The sequence below is a fragment of the Neomonachus schauinslandi genome, chromosome 9 (assembly GCF_002201575.2).
Source record: "Neomonachus schauinslandi chromosome 9, ASM220157v2, whole genome shotgun sequence".
NCBI classification, from domain to species: Eukaryota; Metazoa; Chordata; class Mammalia; order Carnivora; family Phocidae; genus Neomonachus; species Neomonachus schauinslandi.
Window position 1 is genome coordinate 74369841 of NC_058411.1, and position 21958 is coordinate 74391798.

At 36.8% G+C, this 21958-nt stretch overlaps 2 protein-coding genes across 2 annotated transcripts; both read right to left on the minus strand.

Moving 5' to 3' along the window:
* Positions 1-407: 407 nt before the first annotated feature.
* LOC110585307 (olfactory receptor 4F3/4F16/4F29-like) lies at positions 408-1331 on the minus strand. The gene has a single exon (XM_021695519.1). The coding sequence runs from the start codon at positions 1329-1331 to the stop codon at positions 408-410; it is 924 nt and encodes a 307-aa protein (XP_021551194.1).
* Positions 1332-14577: 13246 nt separating this feature from the next.
* Positions 14578-15520, minus strand: LOC110585306 (olfactory receptor 4F15). The gene has a single exon (XM_021695518.1). The coding sequence runs from the start codon at positions 15505-15507 to the stop codon at positions 14578-14580; it is 930 nt and encodes a 309-aa protein (XP_021551193.1). The 5' UTR covers positions 15508-15520.
* Positions 15521-21958: the final 6438 nt, after the last annotated feature.

Genomic DNA, 21958 nt, shown 5'->3' on the forward strand with positions numbered 1-21958 from the left:
CTGTGAATGTGACCATGTTTGGAAATAGTCTTTGCAGATGTAGTCAAGTTAAGATGAATTCATGCTGTATTAAGGTAGATTGGGAGATACTTCATGTTCTGAAGGCCTGAAAGAAGTATACCCTCTTATATTTCTAAAAATTACTTCAGATAAATACTGTTCCTTAGGAATTTAGTCTTGAGATTACTATAATCATTGGTTTAAAAATACTTCCTGTGTAATACTCTTTTTTCAAAAGTGAATGTCCCTCCCCCCTGAGTGAAAGACAAAATAGACCCAGTATCATCATGTATAATCAAATCAAGGTAAGAAAACGAGAGCTTTTCTCTAAGTTTGACCATCAATAATGAACATCAGTACTCAACAAGGGCTCTTTACAATACAGGCATCACTTAAGAGATCTTCCTCTAACTCACTAGCTGTCTGCATACTCTCCTCATTGCCACCTTCATTTCTTGATTCCTGAATGTATAGATGACTGGATTCAGGAAAGGAGTGAGAACAGCATCAAAGATGGCCAGAAACTTATCCAGGTCTATGGAGGGAATTGGCCATGTATAAAAAAAAATCAAAGGACCAAAGAACAAGAATACCACAGTGATGTGAGCTGACAGTATGGACAGAGCCTTGGATGAACCAGCTGAAGAGTATTTCTGAACAGTGAGAATGATGATGATATAGGAAATGATCAGTATGAAGAAGGAGCCAACAGAGATGAATCCACTATTGGCTGTGACCATGAACTCTATTCGGTAGGTGTCTGTGCAGGCAAGTTTGATGAACCAAGGAAGGTCACAGTAAAAGCTGTCCAATACATTAGGACCACAGAAGGGTAAGTTTACCACAAAAGCCAGTTGAACCACAGAGTGGATAAGGCCTGTCTTCGAGGCAGCCACTAAAAAGAAGATGCACATTCCTAGGCTCATGATGGTCAGATAGTGGAGAGGCTTACATATGGCAACATATCTGTCAAAGGCCATGGCAATGAGCAGCACTATCTCCACACCACCAATGACATGAAGAAAGAAGATTTGAGCGATGCAGCCACCAAAGGAGATGACTTTACGCTTTCTGAAGAGGTCATAAATCATCTTGGGAGAAGTGACTGAAGAAACTCCCAGGTCAATGAAGGAGAGGTTGGCCAACAGAAAGTACATGGGGGAGTGCAAATGAGGGTCAGAAGTCACAGTGAGCATGATGAGGGAGTTTCCCATCATGCTTGCCACATAAAACATGGAGGAGAACACAAAGAGGAGAAGTTGGATCTCCCAGGAGTTGGTGAGTCCCAGGAACACAAACTCTGACACTACGGAGTGATTCATTCCATCCATTGGCTTTGTTGGCACTGCTACCTGAAGAAGGACATAGGAGAAAATGTAAATTATGATAATTATGTTAATAGATTGGGAGAGAGGTCAAAATTATGAAGGCCTGTTTCTACTATAGCATTAGAACCAACCTGATATGCTCATGGCCTCTCAAATGTGATTACCCAGAAAAATGGTGGCTGTCATGTGGAGCTGCTCTCTACCACCAGGTTGTCTCTGCATTTGATGCCCTCTGCTTCCTCTCAGGATTGATGCCGTGATTATTCATGAGTTATAACATAGTCAACATGAGGCAAACCTTTTGATTTTTGGTTCAAAACTGATATGATCTGGCCCTAGTCATGCAGAACTAATCACTATTTCAATCCCTTCCAAGTCCATAAGCCTTTATCTGAAAGACAGATCCTTCTTCTCTTCCATCCCAGTCCCCACCTCTGGGAATATATTCATCTTTAATATTACTTAAATGTTTACAATGTCTACAAAGTCTTGCTTTATTATTACTAGTATAGCCGCCAAGTTTTCTCTGCATCTAATACTCTGCTTCTTCCCAGGGTAGATACTATGATCCTTGTCCTGAGTTATAAGATTGCTCAACTTGGGTAATAAGAATTCAATACCAAATTCTTTTGATTTTTGGTTCAAGACTATTATAGCCTGCTTCCAATCACACAAAACTCCTCACCACTTCTAAACTATTTCATTCACTTCCAAAACTACAAGGCTTATTCTGACAAACAGACCCTTCCTCCTAACTCCCCACCCCTGGAACATATTTATCTTCAAGGCTTATTAAATTTTAACCATGTCTGTGAGGTCTGCTTTATATCACTAGCATTTATTTTACTATGTCTTGTGTTTTAGTAACCTAGGTACAGTTCTAACTCACCAAAAGACTGTAAGCTCCTTGAAAGCAGATATTGTGACTTATTCATATTTAGATTCCCTGAAGTAATGAAGAAGTGGTCCACACAGAGGTGCAGGTCCATAAACTGTCTTTTATGAGTTTGCATCATGGTATGCACAGAAATTGAGAGTGCTAAGAAACTTATCTAGCAATTTTACATCACAGCAAAACCCAGATGTATAATTTTGTATTTACTAGAGTATCAATCCATGATTGGGGAGGTGGGGAGGGGAACCTACGTCTTCACCATTTGAGAAGCACTGCCCTAGAATACTGAACACATGACCTCAGCAGCCTAAACCATGAAAGGCATCATGGTGCAATGAAAAGTATTTTGTTCAAACCTCTTTAAAAAGACTTATCACAGACCTGTACCTCTGAAACAAATAATACATTATATGTAAAAAAAAAAAAAAAGAAGAAGATAGCAGGAAGGGAAAAATGAAGGGGGGGAAATCGGAGGGGGAGACGAACTATGAGAGACTATGGACTCTGAGAAACAAACTGAGGTTTCTAGAGGGAAGGGGGGTGGGGGGATGGGTTAGCCTGGTGATGGGTATTAAAGAGGGCACGTACTGAATGGAGCACTGTGTGTTATATGCGAACAATGAATCATGGAACACTACATCAAAAACTAGTGATGTAATGTATGGTGATTAACAGAACATAATAAAAAAATAAAATAAAAAGACTTATCACATTACCTTGTAATTTTAATTTTATTTAGAGAAGCAACATAGTATAGTGGAAAGAACATGGATTTTGGATTCACAAAACCAAGAGTTATACTCTGGTTCAGCCACTAAGTTGATATTGGGCAAGTTAATTAAATTCTTGAACCATCTATGAAACTGCAATGAATAATACTAATTTCTCTGAGTAAGTTGTAAAGATAAAGCTTCTCATCATGTATTATTCAATGTGTAAATATTTAGCAAATGTTGGTTACTTCCCTTTATTTCACTTGTCCTTAATAGTGCGCAACACCTGAGATAAATGAATGAATAAGAAAATAAAATGGCACTGGCCAGCACACAGCATCAAAATTTCATATCTAAAAGATATTTTTTTTATTATTATGTTCAATTAGCCAACAAATAATACATCATTAGTTTTTGATGTAGTGTTCAGCAATTCATTAGTTGCATATAACGACCAGTGCTCATCACCACACATGCCCTCCTTAATACCCATCACCTGGTTACCCCATCCCCCACCCCCCTCTCTTCTGTAACCCTCAGTTTGTTTCCCAGAGTATTTCAACAATACATTATGATTATCTCCTTCCACATAATAGATATAATATTCATAGTCTTTTAGTGATCAAAATCAATACCATCCTGTGTAGATTAAATATATTTGCTCTCAAAAATCACTGTATTTCTTTATAGTACTTTCTACAAATGTAATTCATTGATTTTTTTGTTTGTTCTCCTTCCTGATTGTACCGCAACCCCCACAGAGTAAAAAACTTCATCTGTCTTATTGTCCAGTATATCCCAAAACTTATAACCACACCAGTTACAGAATAGGAATTTGTAAATATTTCAGGAAATAAATATTTTCTGAAACAAGAGGATATATTTGGATTATTCAAAAACATGTCCCATTATATAATTAAGGAAGATGGATAAAGAGACTGCATAGTTCCTAAGTAACAGAGAAGATAGAAAATAAAGGACTGTAGAAGTGAAGAAGAGTTAGGAAAAAAGAAGAATAAAAATTTTAAAAGGATGAAGAAATTAGGAAAATATATGTATAATAATGAAGAAAAGAAGGCTAAAGTTTACTTTAAATTAAGTAAAAGGTAGTTTATGAGGTTATGATTTTCATTACTTTCTGGACCCACTCTGGACAAATTCTGTAATCACAAATATAGTATTATATCTCCAAGTGTCTTTTAGGTGCTAAGGCTCTTGGGAAAGTGTCTCAATAAGCCTTTATCAGCTATGCTCATAGAGCCATGGATTCATTTACCTTTTGGCGCTCTAGTCTCCATCAACTACGGAAGAACAGAATTTTAGGAAAAGTGACTTTAAAGCAGAACAAGATATGAACATGGAACTAGAAGCACTAAAAGGATAAAAATACATCCATTCAAATATCAGGGAATACAGAAACTTGAAAAGTTTGGGTCCTCACAATTTTAAAGTGACTTGAGACAGGGTCATATCCAAATCTCAGTCCAGAACAAAAGTCAGAGGTAGAGACACAAAGATGTGTTTATTCACCTAAAAGTTATCAAATACCCATAGGGAAAAACTGAACGATGGTATTCTGAACTCACCCTCTCTTATGTATTTGCTATGCTTTGAAATAACTTCTATTAAACATATTAATTATACACATAATTTTGTAACTAATTAAATATCCATGATGCAAAAGACAAGGTCTAGCTCTTTGTCTTCTGTTGTGATTAATCCTTTTTCTTGATCTGAATGGAAATGATTAATCCTCCAAACAGATCCCCAGACATTTAACCCTGTATAGATGAAGGAAATACTGGAAACTGAAGTTCTAAATAATAGTTATCAAGGTGAAAAGGATCTACAGATAGCTGTTAGGTTTGAAAAAGGTACTAATCTAAATCATCATCCATATAAATTCCCTCAATATAAAGATACTGTGAGTTTAACATCTCTCTCAGCTCACACTTTCTGCATTTTTACCTTCCAAATTGTCACAAAACCTTCTTTATACTCAAGTAAAATCTGCCTTCTCTACTTTTACTTTTTATCATTCTGGGAAAAATAAATCTTGAAAAGGACTTTTCAAATAACTGTTTCTGTACACAAATGCAACAAATAAAGTCACTCCTGAGTTTTCTGTTTGCAAGATGCAAAAAACTCAATATTTTTATTTTTCCTCTTAGAATCTTTTTCTCCCTCCCATGCAAAAAAATTCTCATTTGTCAACCTTCTTTAAACCTTTCTTCTTTCTACTTACAACTTAGAGATAAAATTCATATAAAACACTCTAATTCCAAACTATTAAGGTACCAGAAAAATTAGTTTAATCTCTTACAAGCTTTATGGGTTTTTTTAATCTTTCACATCACATTTTAAAATGCTGTTACATTGTAAATTGTTTATTAGGCTTTGGGGTTTGGGGTCTCCATGTCTTCTATTTTTATTGAAATGTCTATGAAATCCTTTTCCATCTTATAAACTTGACAAGTGCCTAATAAATTTGCTTCCCTTTTCACAGAAGATGATCAGTTTATACCCATCTCTTTTGAAAAGCTAATGGGGAGAAAAATATAATTATCCTTGTTATCTTCCTGTGTCATCAGTCTTTCTCATCTGTTGATCAAGTGGCAGAGAGTGAGAAACATTTATATAATCAACACAAACTGATTAATTTGCTGAATACAAAATACTACAAAACCATGTGACTGTTTCTAATGTCTTTCACATTACCCAAGGTACAATGTGATTCCAGCTAAAAGTCAAGGTCAGTTAACCTTTTCCAAAATGTCAACCAACTTTTTCACAATTATTCTTCTATACTATTCAGTTCCTTATCCTGGATACTATCTTCTTTGCTTTAGGATAACACTCATGCACTTGAGGATATGACTTATATTCATAGCAATTCCAACAACAAAATCATGTCTAAAATTAAAGCCACTTTTTGCATTGCTAAATTTTTTTCCATTCTTCTATTTTACCTGTGTAAAGGGAACAGCATCTTCAGGAAGTTTGAAATTTTCCTATGTTTTCTAACATAAAGTGACATATAAAATCCTGCCATTAGAAGAAATGAAGCTAATTACAGGTCAAGAAGACAATAACCAAGTGATATTGCAAAAACATGATAGTTTAGAAGGAGCTCCTGGATCAGGGGACTTTACCGCTAGAGAACTCTTTGGTTTGACCAGGGCAACCAGTAATCTAAAACTCATAATAAGACACTAGAGAGGAAGAAGGAAATAAAGTGGAATATTTTTATTTAATACCTTTATGCTATTTTGTTGGAATTTTTATAAATATTGATAATTACCCATTAGAATTAATCTCTGAAAATAGGTAAATATTAACTCAAAAAAAATTAATTTTGGTCATCTTGATCATCTCCAAGAAAGCCACTGTGCTTAATTTTTTAGTATAATTTAAATAGTAGAAGAATATATGCACAACTTCATTTTTATGCAATCATTATACTGAGTAATTAGAGATGTATACAAAGATTTAACTATATAGTAATTCATTCCAGTGAATGGAGCTTAAAAGTGAATAAAACAACTGTACCTTCCATCACTAATAAGGAAGCACAATGTCTGGTAGATTTCTCCTGTTTCTGGAGGAAACATACTCTGTAACGGAAATAGCACTCAAACTCATGTACTAAAAGATGTGAAAGGTTCTCAGCTTGAGCAGGGTACAGATCTGGAAAAGGTTTTATTTTCCAGCATTTCCAGATTTGATGCAAATAACCCTTGTACCTGGACCATCCTACTTGGCATACCCTGTAGTGTTAGAAAAATTGGTAGTGAAAAAAGAAAAGCTGTGAAGTTTATAGCAAGCATCAATTGGATAATCACAACACAATTTTTTTTATAATTCTGGACCAACCATTTCCTCCAAGGATTATAGTTCAAGTGAAATAGAGACACACATGATAACACAAAATATCACATCATACCATGGATCCACGTTAAAGAAAAGTAGGTGTTGGCACATGAACACTGGATCTATTGGTCGTATCAAGCTGTACCAACCAGAATCTGCTGGTCTAACAGAGGAATGGAAGGGCTTACTGCAGGAGCAGTTGAAGCCGCAGCTTGGACTTGATATTTTGAGATATATACATATATATACACAATAAATAATTAATATTTAAGCCTTCTAATGGAAAGAACTTCAGGGAATACCTTTAGTTGTATGCTTCCCTTGGAAGGAAAGGATAGCTGTGGTACAAATCTTACTAATTTGTGGCAGGCTTAATTGTTTGGTTTGTTCAGGGACTAAGAAAGAATGAGCTTATACAATTATTGGCATGGAGTTCTAGGGAGAGGTAGGTAGCTGGACTTCTCAGAAAAACAGAGAGAATGACAGTATTTGTGCCCATATAAGAGCTTAATTGAGGTTACTCATTGTACATGAGTAAGATGACCTGCCCCTGTGGTTGTCACTCAGCCTCTTTCCCCAGCTGTTCTAGAACTGCTTAAGTGGCATTAAAACATAGCAGCAGAGTTGATGTCTCTGCAAAAAATCAGCTACTTGAATTTCCCATCACTAAGGCTGATTTGCATACCATTAAATCAAAGCTCCCATTAGTAGGAAGCATAAATTTCCCTAGTATATTATTTGGTTTTATTGTTAGAGTGACTTCTTCTACCTTGGATTCATATATTCCAGCTTTAAAACAGGTAGCTATATGTATATGTATGTGTATATATATATATATATATGTCACTGGTTTAAGATATGTACTGCATCAGATAGTGTCCTGAAATTACAAGATGTTCACCTCCCAGTTGATACAAAAACTGAGCCTTCTTCTGTATGCCACTACCTACTCTAGCAAGCCAGTTGTTTCTGGGGTTTGGAGCACAGGTAAGTCCAGTGAATGCAATGGGTGTAAACCCATGGTCACACTTCACTTCCTATCAAAATATGCCCAAATGCAATATTATATATCAAACCATAACCACATATAAGGCAACGAAGGTATTCTATGAATCAATAAATGGTATTGCTGGCAACACCACTGTGGGTAGGAAAGGCAAAGAAGTACCCAAAATTAACAAATAAATAGGTGACAGATAATTTATATTATGTAAACATATATATTACAAACATATTTATAGTTTATTTATAATGTACATTATATATTTTACATACTATGTATAGCACATGTATTTATAATTTATAAGAATTTTTAATATTTATAATATGTCTATATATAAAATATATAGGATATATATATAGATAGATAGATAATATCTTTCCCTGTGAAGTGAAATTAGAGAAAGACATAGATAGAAATAGAGATAAATATCCCTATGAAGATAAGCATCTCCTCATTTCATAAAGGAAGGGTTTAACTTTCAATCTGTCACAAGTGTGAATAGTCCCAGTCCTCTCAGAGTAAGGTAAGATATGGTACCATACAAGGAGCTGACGATTTACTTTTGTATTGGCAGCTTGGGCACCAGCAGCAACGGTAAGCAAATCAGCCTTAGTGATGGGAAATTCAAGTAGCTGATTTTTTGCAGAGACATCAACTCTGCTGCTATATTTTAATGCCACTTAAGCAGTTCTAGAACAGCTGGGGAAAGAGGCTGAGTGACAACCACAGGGGCAGGTCATCTTACTCATGTACAATGAGTAACCTCAATTAAGCTCTTATATGGGCACAAATACTGTCATTCTCTCTGTTTTTCTGAGAAGTCCAGCTACCTACCTCTCCCTAGAACTCCATGCCAATAATTGTATAAGCTCATTCTTTCTTAGTCCCTGAACAAACCAAACAATTAAGCCTGCCACAAATTAGTAAGATTTGTACCACAGCTATCCTTTCCTTCCAAGGGAAGCATACAACTAGAGGTATTCCCTGAAGTTCTTTCCATTAGAAGGCTTAAATATTAATTATTTATTGTGTATATATATGTATATATCTCAAAATATCAAGTCCAAGCTGCGGCTTCAACTGCTCCTGCAGTAAGCCCTTCCATTCCTCTGTTAGACCAGCAGATTCTGGTTGGTACAGCTTGATACGACCAATAGATCCAGTGTTCATGTGCCAACACCTACTTTTCTTTAACGTGGATCCATGGTATGATGTGATATTTTGTGTTATCATGTGTGTCTCTATTTCACTTGAACTATAATCCTTGGAGGAAATGGTTGGTCCAGAATTATAAAAAAAATTGTGTTGTGATTATCCAATTGATGCTTGCTATAAACTTCACAGCTTTTCTTTTTTCACTACCAATTTTTCTAACACTACAGGGTATGCCAAGTAGGATGGTCCAGGTACAAGGGTTATTTGCATCAAATCTGGAAATGCTGGAAAATAAAACCTTTTCCAGATCTGTACCCTGCTCAAGCTGAGAACCTTTCACATCTTTTAGTACATGAGTTTGAGTGCTATTTCCGTTACAGAGTATGTTTCCTCCAGAAACAGGAGAAATCTACCAGACATTGTGCTTCCTTATTAGGTGGAAGGTACAAAGTTCAGTAATTTTCCTTTACTTTAAGAGGATATCCTCTTAAAGTAAATGGTCTGGACATTCCCCAGACCATTGAACTCCTACAGTTTTTTTTCAAACTTTATTCAGGATAATTGACAAACAAAATTTTATATATTTGAAGTTTACAATGCAGTGACCTAATATACACATATACTGTGTAATGATTGCCAAGATCAAGAAAATTAACACATCCGTAACCTCATATAGTAAACTCTTGGGGCTGTGTGTCTCTGTGTCTGTGTCTGTCTGTCTGTGATAAAAATTCTTAAGATTTACTCTTAGCAACCTTCAAGTACACAATACCATATTATTAACTATAGCACCACATCGTACATTAGATCCTCTGAACTTATCTTCCTACAACTGAAAGTTTGTACACTTTGACCTACATCTCCCCATTTCTACCTCCCCTAAAGCCCTGGCTACCACCATTCTATTATCTGCATCTATAACATCAGCTTCTTTTTTTTTAAATTACTCCACATATAAGTGATACTGTACATTATTTGTCTTTTTCTACCTATGTCAGTTAGCATAATGGCCTCCAGGTTTATCATGTTATCACAAATGGCAGGATTTGCCTTTTATGGCTGAATATTCCAGTTCGTATATATACCACATTTTCTTTACTCATTCATCCGTTGAAAGAAATTTACATTGTTTCCGTATCTTAGCTACTGTGAATAATGCTGCAGTGAAGATGAGTGTACAGATACCTCTTCAAGATCCTGATTTCATTTCCTTTCAATATATACCCAGAAGTAGAATTGCTAGATCATATTGTAGTTCTATATTCAATTTTTTGAGGAACCACCATATTGTTCTTTGCAAACTTCATAATGTTTACTGTAAATTAGCAGCTGTACCAATTTGCATTTCAACCAACAGTACAAAAGGGTTCCTTTTCCTCCACATCCTTGCTAACATTCATTTCTTGTCTTTTTTAGAATAGACATCTGTGTGTTATATGCAACTGATGAATCACTAAATTCTACCCCTAAAATTAATAAAACTATATGTTAACTCAATTAAATTTAAATAAAAAATTTAAAAAAAAAAGAATAGCCATCCTAACAGGTGTGAGGTGAATCTCATTGTGGTTTTGATTTGCATTTCCCTGATGATTAGTGATGGTGAGCAACTTTTCATGGGTCTGTTGTCCGCTTGTATGTCTTCTTTGGGAAAATGTCTATTCGGGTTTTTTATCCTTTTTTACTTGGATTAATTGCTTTTTACTATGAGTTATATGACTTTCTTATTATTTTGTATAATAACCCCTTATCAGATATAGAATTTGCATGTATTTTCTCCCATTGTGTAAGTTGGCTTTTCAATTTATTGATTCTTTTCCTTTTGTATAGAAGTCCTTCAGATTGATACCTTCCCAATTGTTGATTTTAGCTTTTGTTGCCTGTCCATTTAGTGTCTTATCCAAGAAATCATTCCCAAGACCAATGTCAAGGACCTTTTGCCTGTGTTTTCTCCTATGATTAAGTCTTTGATCCATGTCTCTGAAATCCTAAAATTTTAATGATAGGGCAATTTCCATATTCTTTATGCAATTCATTCACTCCCTTGACAACACATACGTATGACCTAAGCATGAATGTACTTGCCATTTCTTCCTTATCTGGTTTGATGGTGTAGTGTCATTAATATAATAGACAATCTTAAATATATATAACCTATCCAGATGATCCATTTCTATTCACACTATGACAAAGGGTAGAACAATAAATAGATACTGATGTCCATTCCATATAAATTCTGTTTCTAACTCTACTTTCTGAAAAAGATGGAAAAGAAAATTTACCAGATCAGTGACCACATATCATATACCCAAGGCTGTGTTAATCTGCTCTACAGTGCCTAGGTGGCTCAGTCGCTTAAGTGTCTGCCTTCAGCTCAGGTCATGATCCCAGGGTCCTGGGATCAAGTCCCTCATCGGGCTCCCTACTCAGTGGGGAATCTGCTTCTCCTCTACTTCTGCTGCTTCCCCTGCTCCCCCTGCTCCCCCTGCTCTTTCCCTCTCTCTCAAATAAATAAATAAAATCTTTAAAAAATAAAAAATCTGCTCTAACAACAATACCACTTTGGGTACAGCAACTGCAATTGAGGCTACTACTGAATTGAGTTTACAATAGTCCATTGTCATTTTCCAAGATCTGCCTGACTTTTGTAGGGGCCACAGTGGTGAATTAAATAGACAGAGGGTGGAGATCACCCTTCCTATATTGTTTGGGTATCATTGCCACCACTATCCCTACAGAATATTATGTACTTTTTAAAATACTGTCTGAGTGTATGGATGTGACAGTCAGTGCCTTCCCCTCTACAGTACCTGAAACCCACAGGGCAAGGAAACAGTGTGGCAGTTGTACCAATGACCAAGTATATCCATTCAAATTATACATCCAGGAAATGGTGTAATGATCACAGGGTGGGAGGGTTGTCATTTGGTGGACCCACTATGCACCAGATCTAGACCGGGACTTTGTATATAGTTAACTCCCACATGCCTCCCTTCAAATAAAGGATCACAATGACCCTTTAGGGATTTGAGTATACCTTTCAACTCAGACTCTGTGCCCAACAGTCCTCAAAATGTTGTGATATCCCTTTATTCCTAGTGTATGATTATGCAAGTTCATGGTCAAAGGTACCTTTGGGGAAAGTACTGAGAGAATCATTGTCATGTATACTCACTGAGCTGTCACACAGCCCTTCCTCCTGGCATTTTTGTTAAAGCAATCTTGGTGTTGCCATGCCCCCCAGCCCCTCCCAGAAGGATAGAGTTAGGGGTTATCTAAGTAGGTTACACATAATAGATCCATTCAAACATCTTGAGCCTTTAGGCTCCTTCCTCTACAGTATATCAGGGGAAATCTGGCATTTCAACTTCCCTGATAGTAGTGAGTGCCTTGGACTAAATGCCTGGTTGGTTTTACATACACAATAAATAATTGTAAATTTACTAACCCCATAAATACTGGGTTTTGTTGGTGATGAGGTCACCAGAGGAAGCCCACAAGGTTGTTTTCAAGTAAAACAGTTATTTTGTTATATTTTATTACCAGATACATTACAGTGCAGGAGTTAAGATTACAGATCCTGCATCAAAACCACAAGGCTTTGTGTCCAGTCTGATTACTTAATACAACTTAGAATATTTAACATCTTCGTGCCTCAGACCCCTGCTGTGTAAAATGGGGATGGTGAGAGTATCTACTCAATAAGATTCAAAGTAAAGCCCTGAGAACAATACCTAGATTGTAAAAAGCACCATATGAGTCACCTCACTCATTACCTCCCCTAGAACACAAATGATGACAGACGATCATTATTTCATTGCCTCATGAAGGAAACTTCAATTAGTGCGTGCATTCCATCCCATTGTCTAGTAATTTTGTTAAATAACAAGCTGCACAATGTATGGAAAAAACCCTTCATACATATTCTTTAAATATTTCATTTTAAAATTTGCTGAAATATTTTAATTTCTCTTTCTGGAAGAGATACAATGATCTTAGTGTCACTTAAGCAGAGTACAAAGTTAATTAATGACGTTCTTTCCCACAAAAGAAATAACATCATTAATTGTAAGTATTTGGGGGGACTTCAGGCCTACAAAATAGAATTTAATCAAAAATCTCACACAGACCTGTACCTCTGAAACAAATAATCCATTATATGTTTAAAAAAAGAAGAAGAAGATAGTAGGAAGGGAAAAATGAAGGGGGGAAAATCGGAGGGGGGAGACGAACCATGAGAGACTATGGACTCTGAGAAACAAACTGAGGGTTCTAGAGGGGAGGGGCTTGGGGGGATGGGTTAGCCTGGTGATGGGTGTTAAAGAGGGCACGTATTGAATGGAGCACTGAGTGTTATACACAAAAAATGAAGCATGGAACACTACATCAAAAACTAGTGATGTAATGTATGGTGATTAACATAACACAATAAAATAAAATTAAAAAATCTCTGATACAACTGTAGACAAAAGAATCCTGCTTAATAATGAATTCTAAACATGTTTTTTATAATTAATGCATTGTTTTAAGACTCAGCTTTGGTAGGACCTGAACAAGGAAATGTATGGTCATGGTAGAAATAAGAAAAGATTTAGAAACAATAAGGAAGTGCTAAATGTAATGACAGTTTACCAGAAAGAAGGAATACACATAAGACATGTAGAGCTCTTTGTACAAACAGACCCATAAGAAAAGCTGAAAGACTAGCATATGCACAGAAATTCAAATACAAAATCATTTGAACGTGAAGGGGGACTAACCTGGCAACCAGGAACATGGTTTCTGGTGCCTGGATCTCTGGTGATTTCTGGCTGTGTGCCTTGGGCTAATTGATTTCACCCCTCAATTCTTGGGTTATAGCTAGTGCAAAAGAAGGAGTTAGAACAAAAGATATTGACAATTCATTCTACCTTTAACTTTCAAAAATCTAACATAGGGTTAACAATTTCCAGAGTGCCTGATAAGGATGCAAAGGATGCAGAAAATGGAGAAATAAGAAGCAAACAGAATAGCAACAAAGAGAATTGAAATCAAGATATAAACTTGAGGGGTGCCTAGGTGGCTCAGTTGGTTGGGTGACTGCCTTCGGCTCAGGTCATGATCCTGGAGTCCCAGGATCGAGTCCCGCATCGGGCTCCCTGCTCGGCAGGGAGTCTGCTTCTCCCTCTGACCCTCCCCCCTCTCATGCTTTCTCTCTCTCTATTCTCTCTCTCAAATAAATAAATAAAATCTTTTAAAAAAAAAGATATAAACTTGAATAGTAAGTAGATGGAGGATGATGTAAATGCGTAATTTCTCTATCAATAGAATAATCTGTCCGATGTAGGAAAAACGTAAAACCTTTTTATTTACTCAATTACATGATAGCATTCTCCTAACCATGTAGGTTACAAAACATGTATTATTCACTTTTTAGCACTTTGATGTACAGAGTATCAAAAAAAAAACATGACTTCTAACCTAATGGTGAAATAGGTATCATAATATCATAGATAGTAGATTTCTAGGCGTATAACATGTCCTAAGTGTTGAGGATTTTTCTAAAATTGCATAATGTCTTTTCTATAACCAGCATGAGGGAGAATCTGTGATTTCATATCTTATACCATCCGTTCACAAAATCTTCCTGTAATACACAAGACGACTGCACAGTCTCCTCATTGCCACTTTCATCTCTTTGTTCCTGAATGTATAGATGACTGGATTCAGAAAAGGAGTGATAACTGCATCAAAAATAGCAAGATATTTATCCAGGTGTGATGTGGGAGAAGGCCATGTGTAGAAAAACATCAGTGGCCCAAAGAACAAAACCACCACAGTGATATGAGCTGACAGTGTGGAGACAGCCTTGGATGAGCCACCAGAGGAATGCTTCCAAACAGTAAACAAAATGAAGACATATGAAATGACCAGCAGGATAAAGGAGCCCACAGAAATGAGCCCACTATTGACAGTAACCATGAACTCCAGTTCTTGGGTGTTTGTGCAGGCAAGTCTGAGGAGCCGGGGAAGGTCACAATAAAAACTATCCAATACATTAGGGCCACAAAAAGGCAAATCTACCACAAAAACTAATTGAACCAATGAATGGATGAGCCCAATGACCCAAGAAGTGACTAAAAAGTATAGACATATCTTTGGGCTCATGATGCTCAAGTAGTGCAGAGGCTTACATATGGCCACATATCTGTCAAAAGCCATGGCTATAAGCAGCACCATCTCAGTGCCCCCAACAGCATGGCTAAAGAAGATCTGCATAATACATCCACAAAAAGAGATGGCCTTGTGCTTCTTAAAAATATCACAAATCATTTTAGGGGCTGTGATTGAGCAAAACAACATATCAGTGACTGAGAGGTTCGCCAGGAGGAAATACATAGGCGAATGTAGATGAGCATCCAAGGTTACAGTGAACACAATGACAAGGTTTCCCATCATGCTTGCCAAGTAGAACAAAAAGGAGAAAACAAAAAGGAGAAGTTGGATCTCCCATGAATTCGTGAGTCCCAGGAACACAAACTCTGATACTATCGACTGGTTCATTCTGTCTATTGCTTCAGACACCAGGATCAGTTTTCATGTTTCCCTAAAGGAAGAAAGAAAATGAAAAACGATTTCCTAGGCAAGTATTGGTGTTCACAAAAGGAAGCCTCCAGCCCATGAAAACAGTCATCATATTAACAACTCCCACAGCCAAATAATCTTCATCACATGCACACTGGACTTCTACTTAGAGGAGCCAGCTGGTTCCCAATGCCAGTATGAATTCAAAACTGCTACAACTAAATAAATTCCATCTCTGGACCTGTTTCCCTTCTGCTTTCTTCTACTATCACATGGCTATTTCTTATTTTCTCCTGCCCTCCATTCTACTTCAGTAACATACAAGTCAACCTCAAATACTTTTGACTAGGACTTCTTATGAATGGATAGGATTTCAGCCACTCATATGAGTCACCTAACAATTCCTCATACATAGCATACAGTTTTCAAAGTCTCTGTTCTGTTATTCCTATTGCTTAATTAGACTTTAAACGTTTTCCTTCTTTCAGCTTTCAAAATTTCTCATTCTATTCTTTACTGTCCCAATTTCAATGTCCCAGTTCAAATGCTCCCTCCCTTGTGAAACCTTCCAGATCTGCCTCAGTCTCTCTACTCTCTCTGCAGTGTTATCATTGATTTCACTCTGCCTCTCCCGATTATATAAATTTCCATTTCTCAAATTAACGTGTAGTTTCTTGGGTACAGGAATCATCTTAGTTCATATGAGTATTCCCCACCTCCATCACAATCACCAGTGGTGACTAACACAACCACTTATTTAATGAGTGCTTCACACTGGTTGAATGAAGAAATTAAGGTACTTAAGGTACTTAAGAAATTAAAGGTACTTAAGAATGACTCCTGCAGTCATGAGAGTTTATCATAATCCACCAAAGTTCACATTAATCATATATTTTGTGGTACCAGTCAGGAGTTATCATAGGATCCCAGGCCTCATCATGCAATTGTTTAACTACACAACATAATTATTTCACAAGAGAACTCTGTCATCAAATGAGATATAGGGTCTCAACTATTAATTTAAAATAGCAAATAGAAAGCCTTGTATATGTTTCAAATGGAAAGAAATATTTTATCTTTTAATTATGCTTACTTTCCAAAAAATTCACAATTTCTAACATAACACATGTGTTGACCTGAGGCAAATAATCTCCTCCACTAGTAGACAGACAAAGACAGAGATGGAGAGTCATTGGAGCCCCAAAGATAAGAACTCTCCCACATAACAGTCTTTTTTCTTTCTCAAAATACATTTGGAATGGATAAAAGAGTAACAGGGAAATAAAACTGGTGAAAACAGCCAGACAATATCTGTGTCTGCAATTGAGAGAGGGTCACAATTGAGTTACAAGGATAATGGGCACAAAAAGAACTAAGGGACAGTAGCCAAACTGCAGCATGGGTAACTAGGACACAATTACAGTTCTTTAAGGATAAAAAAAAAAAACTACCAGAAATAAATCATCAGAGGTCCACTGCTCAGTGGCTGTTTCTGATTTAGTACAACTCCATGACTCCATGTTATACCAATGAAATAATTTATATAGAAAGAGATATACGAGGTGACCTGCTCATTATCACAAAGTCAATTGGTAGGAGGGTTTATAGAGGATCAAGAACCCATGGCTCCCACTGAATGTTCTTTGCCCTAAATAGAACTTCATATTAGTTCTATATGTATTCATTCTCTATTTCTGCAGTAACAAATTACTGGGAATTTAGTGGCTTACCAAAACACAAATGTGTGATCTCACAGTTCTGAAAATGAGAAGCCCAAAATGGGTCTTCCAAGCTAGAATCGAGGTGTCAGAAGAGCTGCATTCCTTCTAGAGGACCTAGGAGACTATCCACTACCTTCCTCTTCCAAGGTTGCCTGCATTCTTTACTTCATGACCCCTTCCTCCCTCTTCAAAGTACATCACTCCAAACTCTGCCAACTGTCATCACATCTCCTCTCTGATTCTGACCATCCTGCCTTCCACTTGTAAGGTAGGATTCTTATGATTACATTATGCAGATAATCCAGGATAATTTGCCCATCTCAAAATTCTTAATCACATTGACAAAGTCCCTTGTGCCATGTAAAGTAATATATTCACAGGCTCAGGGATTAACAAATGGATATTTTGGGGCCATTATTCTGTACACCACAACTTCTCACAAGTGAACAGAGTTTTAGGGGGAAAAAGAAAACTTTATCACTAAGCAATGAATCTGACAAAGGAACTTTCAGAGAGCTCTCAGGAAAACGGAAGAGATATTGAAGGAGGAAGGACAGGTAGTGCATCGGGACCTTCTCCCTGAAACTACACATAAGACGCTTCTGACTCCTATTATATCTAGGACCAAGTCTGACCAACTAATATTCACCAATGATGAGGAACTTATCTTTGGATTATCTAAGATAATCAGCCAATCAATATGTTCTTGGACAACTAGGTATATCATTTTATCCTGAGTGCTTCTCTGAATGATTTTGAAATGACTTTTGTTCATTAATTCAGTAAATATTTTTGAGTGCCCAAAATGCCAACTACCATTCTGGGCACTGAGAATACAGCATGGACAAGAATTCCTGCCTTTGTGAAGTCCATATTCATGACAGAAAATGCAGTTCTGGTCTGTTATATACAGATTTCCTTCCCTAGAAAGGATAAGAACACTTGAAGAAATGCTGTAATTCATCAAATACAGAGTCACAAACACTCTGCTTCTTTCCAGTTCAATTTCCACATTCACAGAGTCTGCTCTCAGTATTCTGACTTATTTTTTATCTGAATTTTTACATCTATGATTTCTGTCACAGTAATTTTTCAGTGGCTTTCTGATAAATATGCATGGGTTTTATCTCCCTAAATATGGTACAACACACTTGGGGTGAATTGTGTACCATAGTTGTTCATTCTGACTGAAAAGCAGCTCAGAAATGATGCTGGCTGGATTTCTTGGCTAATTCACTCATTCATTCAACAAGTACTTAGGTAGCAGTTAGCAGGACAATTTTAAGTGAAAGTTGTTTAAGCTGTTTTATGACCTAAAACCAAACCTCCATATCATGAAGTATGAACTAACTAATCAAAATTTTTCTAGGAATGGGCAGAAAAATAAGGCAAAAAGCATTCCTTCTGATCGCTAAAGGGAAAAGTGTGTTAGCCAAAACTCTTCCAAGGCTTCCATGAAGTAGGAATAACAGTGAGAATATACTATGACCTGTAAATATAAGTGGTGCTTCCTCCAAATTAAAATGTGAAGAGCAAAAACAAAAACAAAAACAAAACAAAAAAGTGATGGGGCCACTGGTCGACTCAGTCGGTTAAGCATCCAACTCTTGATTTCAGCTCAGGTCATGATCTCAGGGTCTTGAGATCAAGCCCCACGTCAGACTCCACATGAGCATGGAGCCTGCTTGAGATTCTCTCTCTCCCTTTCCCTGTTCCTCCCCCCACCTCACTTGCTCACACACTCTTTCTCTCTAAAAAAAAGAAAATAAAATAACAAGTGAGAAGATAAAAGAAATACTGATAAACCTGACTGTTAATAATTTTGTAAGGAATAGGGTTAACATAATCAATAAAGGATTTACTGAGTCAATCAGAAAAAAATATATAAATATATATTTCTGTGTAAAACTTCCATAAAACTAGAGTCTAGCCAGAGGGTAAAAAGGACAATTTTGGAGAAAAAAAAAGTTAAATACATTTTTAAAATCAGAAAGGAAATTGATGGAAAGATGACGAAAAGGAAGACAACAGGAAATTGGGTTTTTGAATGCTGCAGGAGTCCAAGATGGTCAGTTAGAGGGAAAATTGTGGCAAACAGTAAGAAATGGCAGACTGGAAGCTCATTCAGATATGCAGTCTCAAAAGTCCAGCAGCTCAGAATTGCTTCTTACTAGCATTAGAGTTGCTTTCTTTTTGACTAACACTGCATTCCCTAACTTTTGACTAACATACTGCATCCCCTAGTTTTACTTACATTGTTTAAGGGAAAGGTGCCATATTACGCTACTATAAACAAACAAATAAGTTACCAGATGGCTCTCCTTCGCTGAGATCTTATGTGGCAAGAAATGATGATTTCCACAATGAAGAAATAACTGATTCATTTTAAGCCAGACTCATTACCCAAGAAGGATGAGCTTGGATTGGTTGCTGCAGAAGACAGAGCAAGAACAGGTGGGCTCAGGAGGGGAGAGCCAGACTCCAGGAATGAGAGCTAAATCTGAGAAGGATAAATGGGCCAAAGACAAAAGGTACCTACTTTACATCCCTAAAAGAACAAAAAAGCCAAATAATACAACTCACAAATGGGAGATCTGGAAACTTACCCAGGTCCTGTCTTCAACTATTCAACAGCTTCTAGAAAGAGACACTAGGTTCTGGGTGCTCAGGCACCTTGGGACATTGCAGACTTCCTTGGAAACAGCGCTGCTCCTTTAAGGCCATTGCCATTAGAAGATATTCCACTCACTTCTCTAGTTCTGGTCTAGCTATTACAATCAAGAATTATGACACGAATTACAGCTGTTCTTTATTTAGACCATGTAAATGATCATGGTATGCAGAAAACCCATATTCTGCAGCATTTAATGGAATCATCATTTATTTTTAATTTTTTTTTTAATTCAAGTTAGTTAGCGTATAGTGTATTATTTGTTTCAGGAGTAGAATTTAGCGATTCATCAGTTCCATGTAACACCCAGTGCTCATTCCATCAAGTGCCCTCCGTATGGAATTATCATTTAAATGTCTTGATTTAGGGTCACCTGGGTGTCTCAGTTGGTTAAGCCCCTTCCTTTGGCTCAGGTCATGATCCTGGAGTCCAGGGACCGAGCCCCATGTCCATCGGGCTACCTGCTCAGCAGAGAGCCTGCTTCTCCTTCTCCCTCTGCCCTTCCCCCTTGCTCATGCACTCACTCTCTCTCTCTCCGTCTCTCTCTCTCAAATAAAGAAATAAAAATCTTTAATAAATAAATAAATAAGTGTTTGATTTAAATGGAATCAGAATTGGGGAACCCCTTAGAATAGATACATGGGAATTTTACATTTTAAAATGTTCTGAAAAAAAAGAGAGAAAGATGTTCATTATCCCCAATTAATAAAATCACTCAGTTGGAAGAGATCTAAAAATGTGTTCTGACACAGTTCCTTTCTTTTGTTTCTCCATCCTGGACATGTCAGTTCCTCTACAGTTTACGTGGTTTGAAACTGCATTTTCTTCCTTGGCGTCCCGCTTTTTATTAACATAATAGTCCAAAAGGTTCATCCTTACGAAAAGAAAATCTCTCATTCTTTCAAGTAAGCTGATGGCCACTTGATTCTTTCTCTGTGAACATAAAGACATTGTCAGCAACTCCCTCAGATAAATGTTTGATATCCTTGAACTTGATAAAAGCAAATAACGATCACTTGTCTGTGCCCTCTAGTTTTAACCTCCTCGATTCCTTTAGTCCTCCTTCATAGGATTATCTTCTAAGCCTTCATCTTTGGCACTCGGCCTAACCACCCCCATTTCACCACCAAACATCTCACTGCAGTGACCTAGAAAAAACTCTAACGAACATTTAAAGAACACAAACAAAATCAGGAGGATTGATTACTGGTTGTGGAACATTACATATTTAGTTCCCTACTTTTTTCTCCATTCTTCCACCACCTAATTTTAACCTACACTACATTAGTTTACGTTAGGGTGAGTTAGTTCCCTAGGTATTTTTCTTCTAAGCAGGTTTTAATTACACTTTCTCCATCGTGATTCTATGAAATTGGGGTTTTATTTTTTTAATTTCACTTATCACATATACCTAATGAACTTTCTCTTTATTTCTTCTTCCCTAAAGATAGAGGTAAAGTAAGCTTGTTATGATGGCACACATATTTGTATTTAATTTTAGTGCTAATAACTTTCCCTAAAGATCCCTTGGTACAGTTAACAACCTAGCCTGCATCCTGGTCCTGACCACAGCGTGGACTCCAGACTCTGCAGTGTATCTTCAGGTGCATCTTTGGATCTCCAAGTCATTTCCAAGTCCTAGTTAAAACTTAAGGTTAATTCAGTTATTCATGTTGACAACCATTTGTATTTATTCTCCTGCTCTGCTCATCATCTCCCCACCACCACCTGTTTCTTCCTGCCTCTGGGCCAAAACATAATTGAAATAGACAAACAGCAAACCATTACATGAGTTTTCCTTGTCATTGAAGTTTATCTAGTTTAATACCTTCGTCTCTTGTCAACTTCACTCCATCCTTCCCTTGGAGCTATTCACAGACTATTATCTTGAACCCACAGAGGTATATAAAATGTTTCTAAAAATGGAAAATATAGCTAAATAACTGAACTGGATGACCAACTAGTGCTGTTGTGAACTGGGGTTGCAAAACTGAAGTCATTTAATCAAGAAAATTGTCTCCTAAAAATATATTCACTG

What these genes read in the sequence shown, in the direction of transcription:
- LOC110585307 (XM_021695519.1), bottom strand. Translation starts at nt 1,331, where the DNA reads ATGGATGGAATGAATCACTCCGTAGTGTCAGAGTTTGTGTTCCTGGGA.
- LOC110585306 (XM_021695518.1), bottom strand. Translation starts at nt 15,507, where the DNA reads ATGAACCAGTCGATAGTATCAGAGTTTGTGTTCCTGGGACTCACGAAT.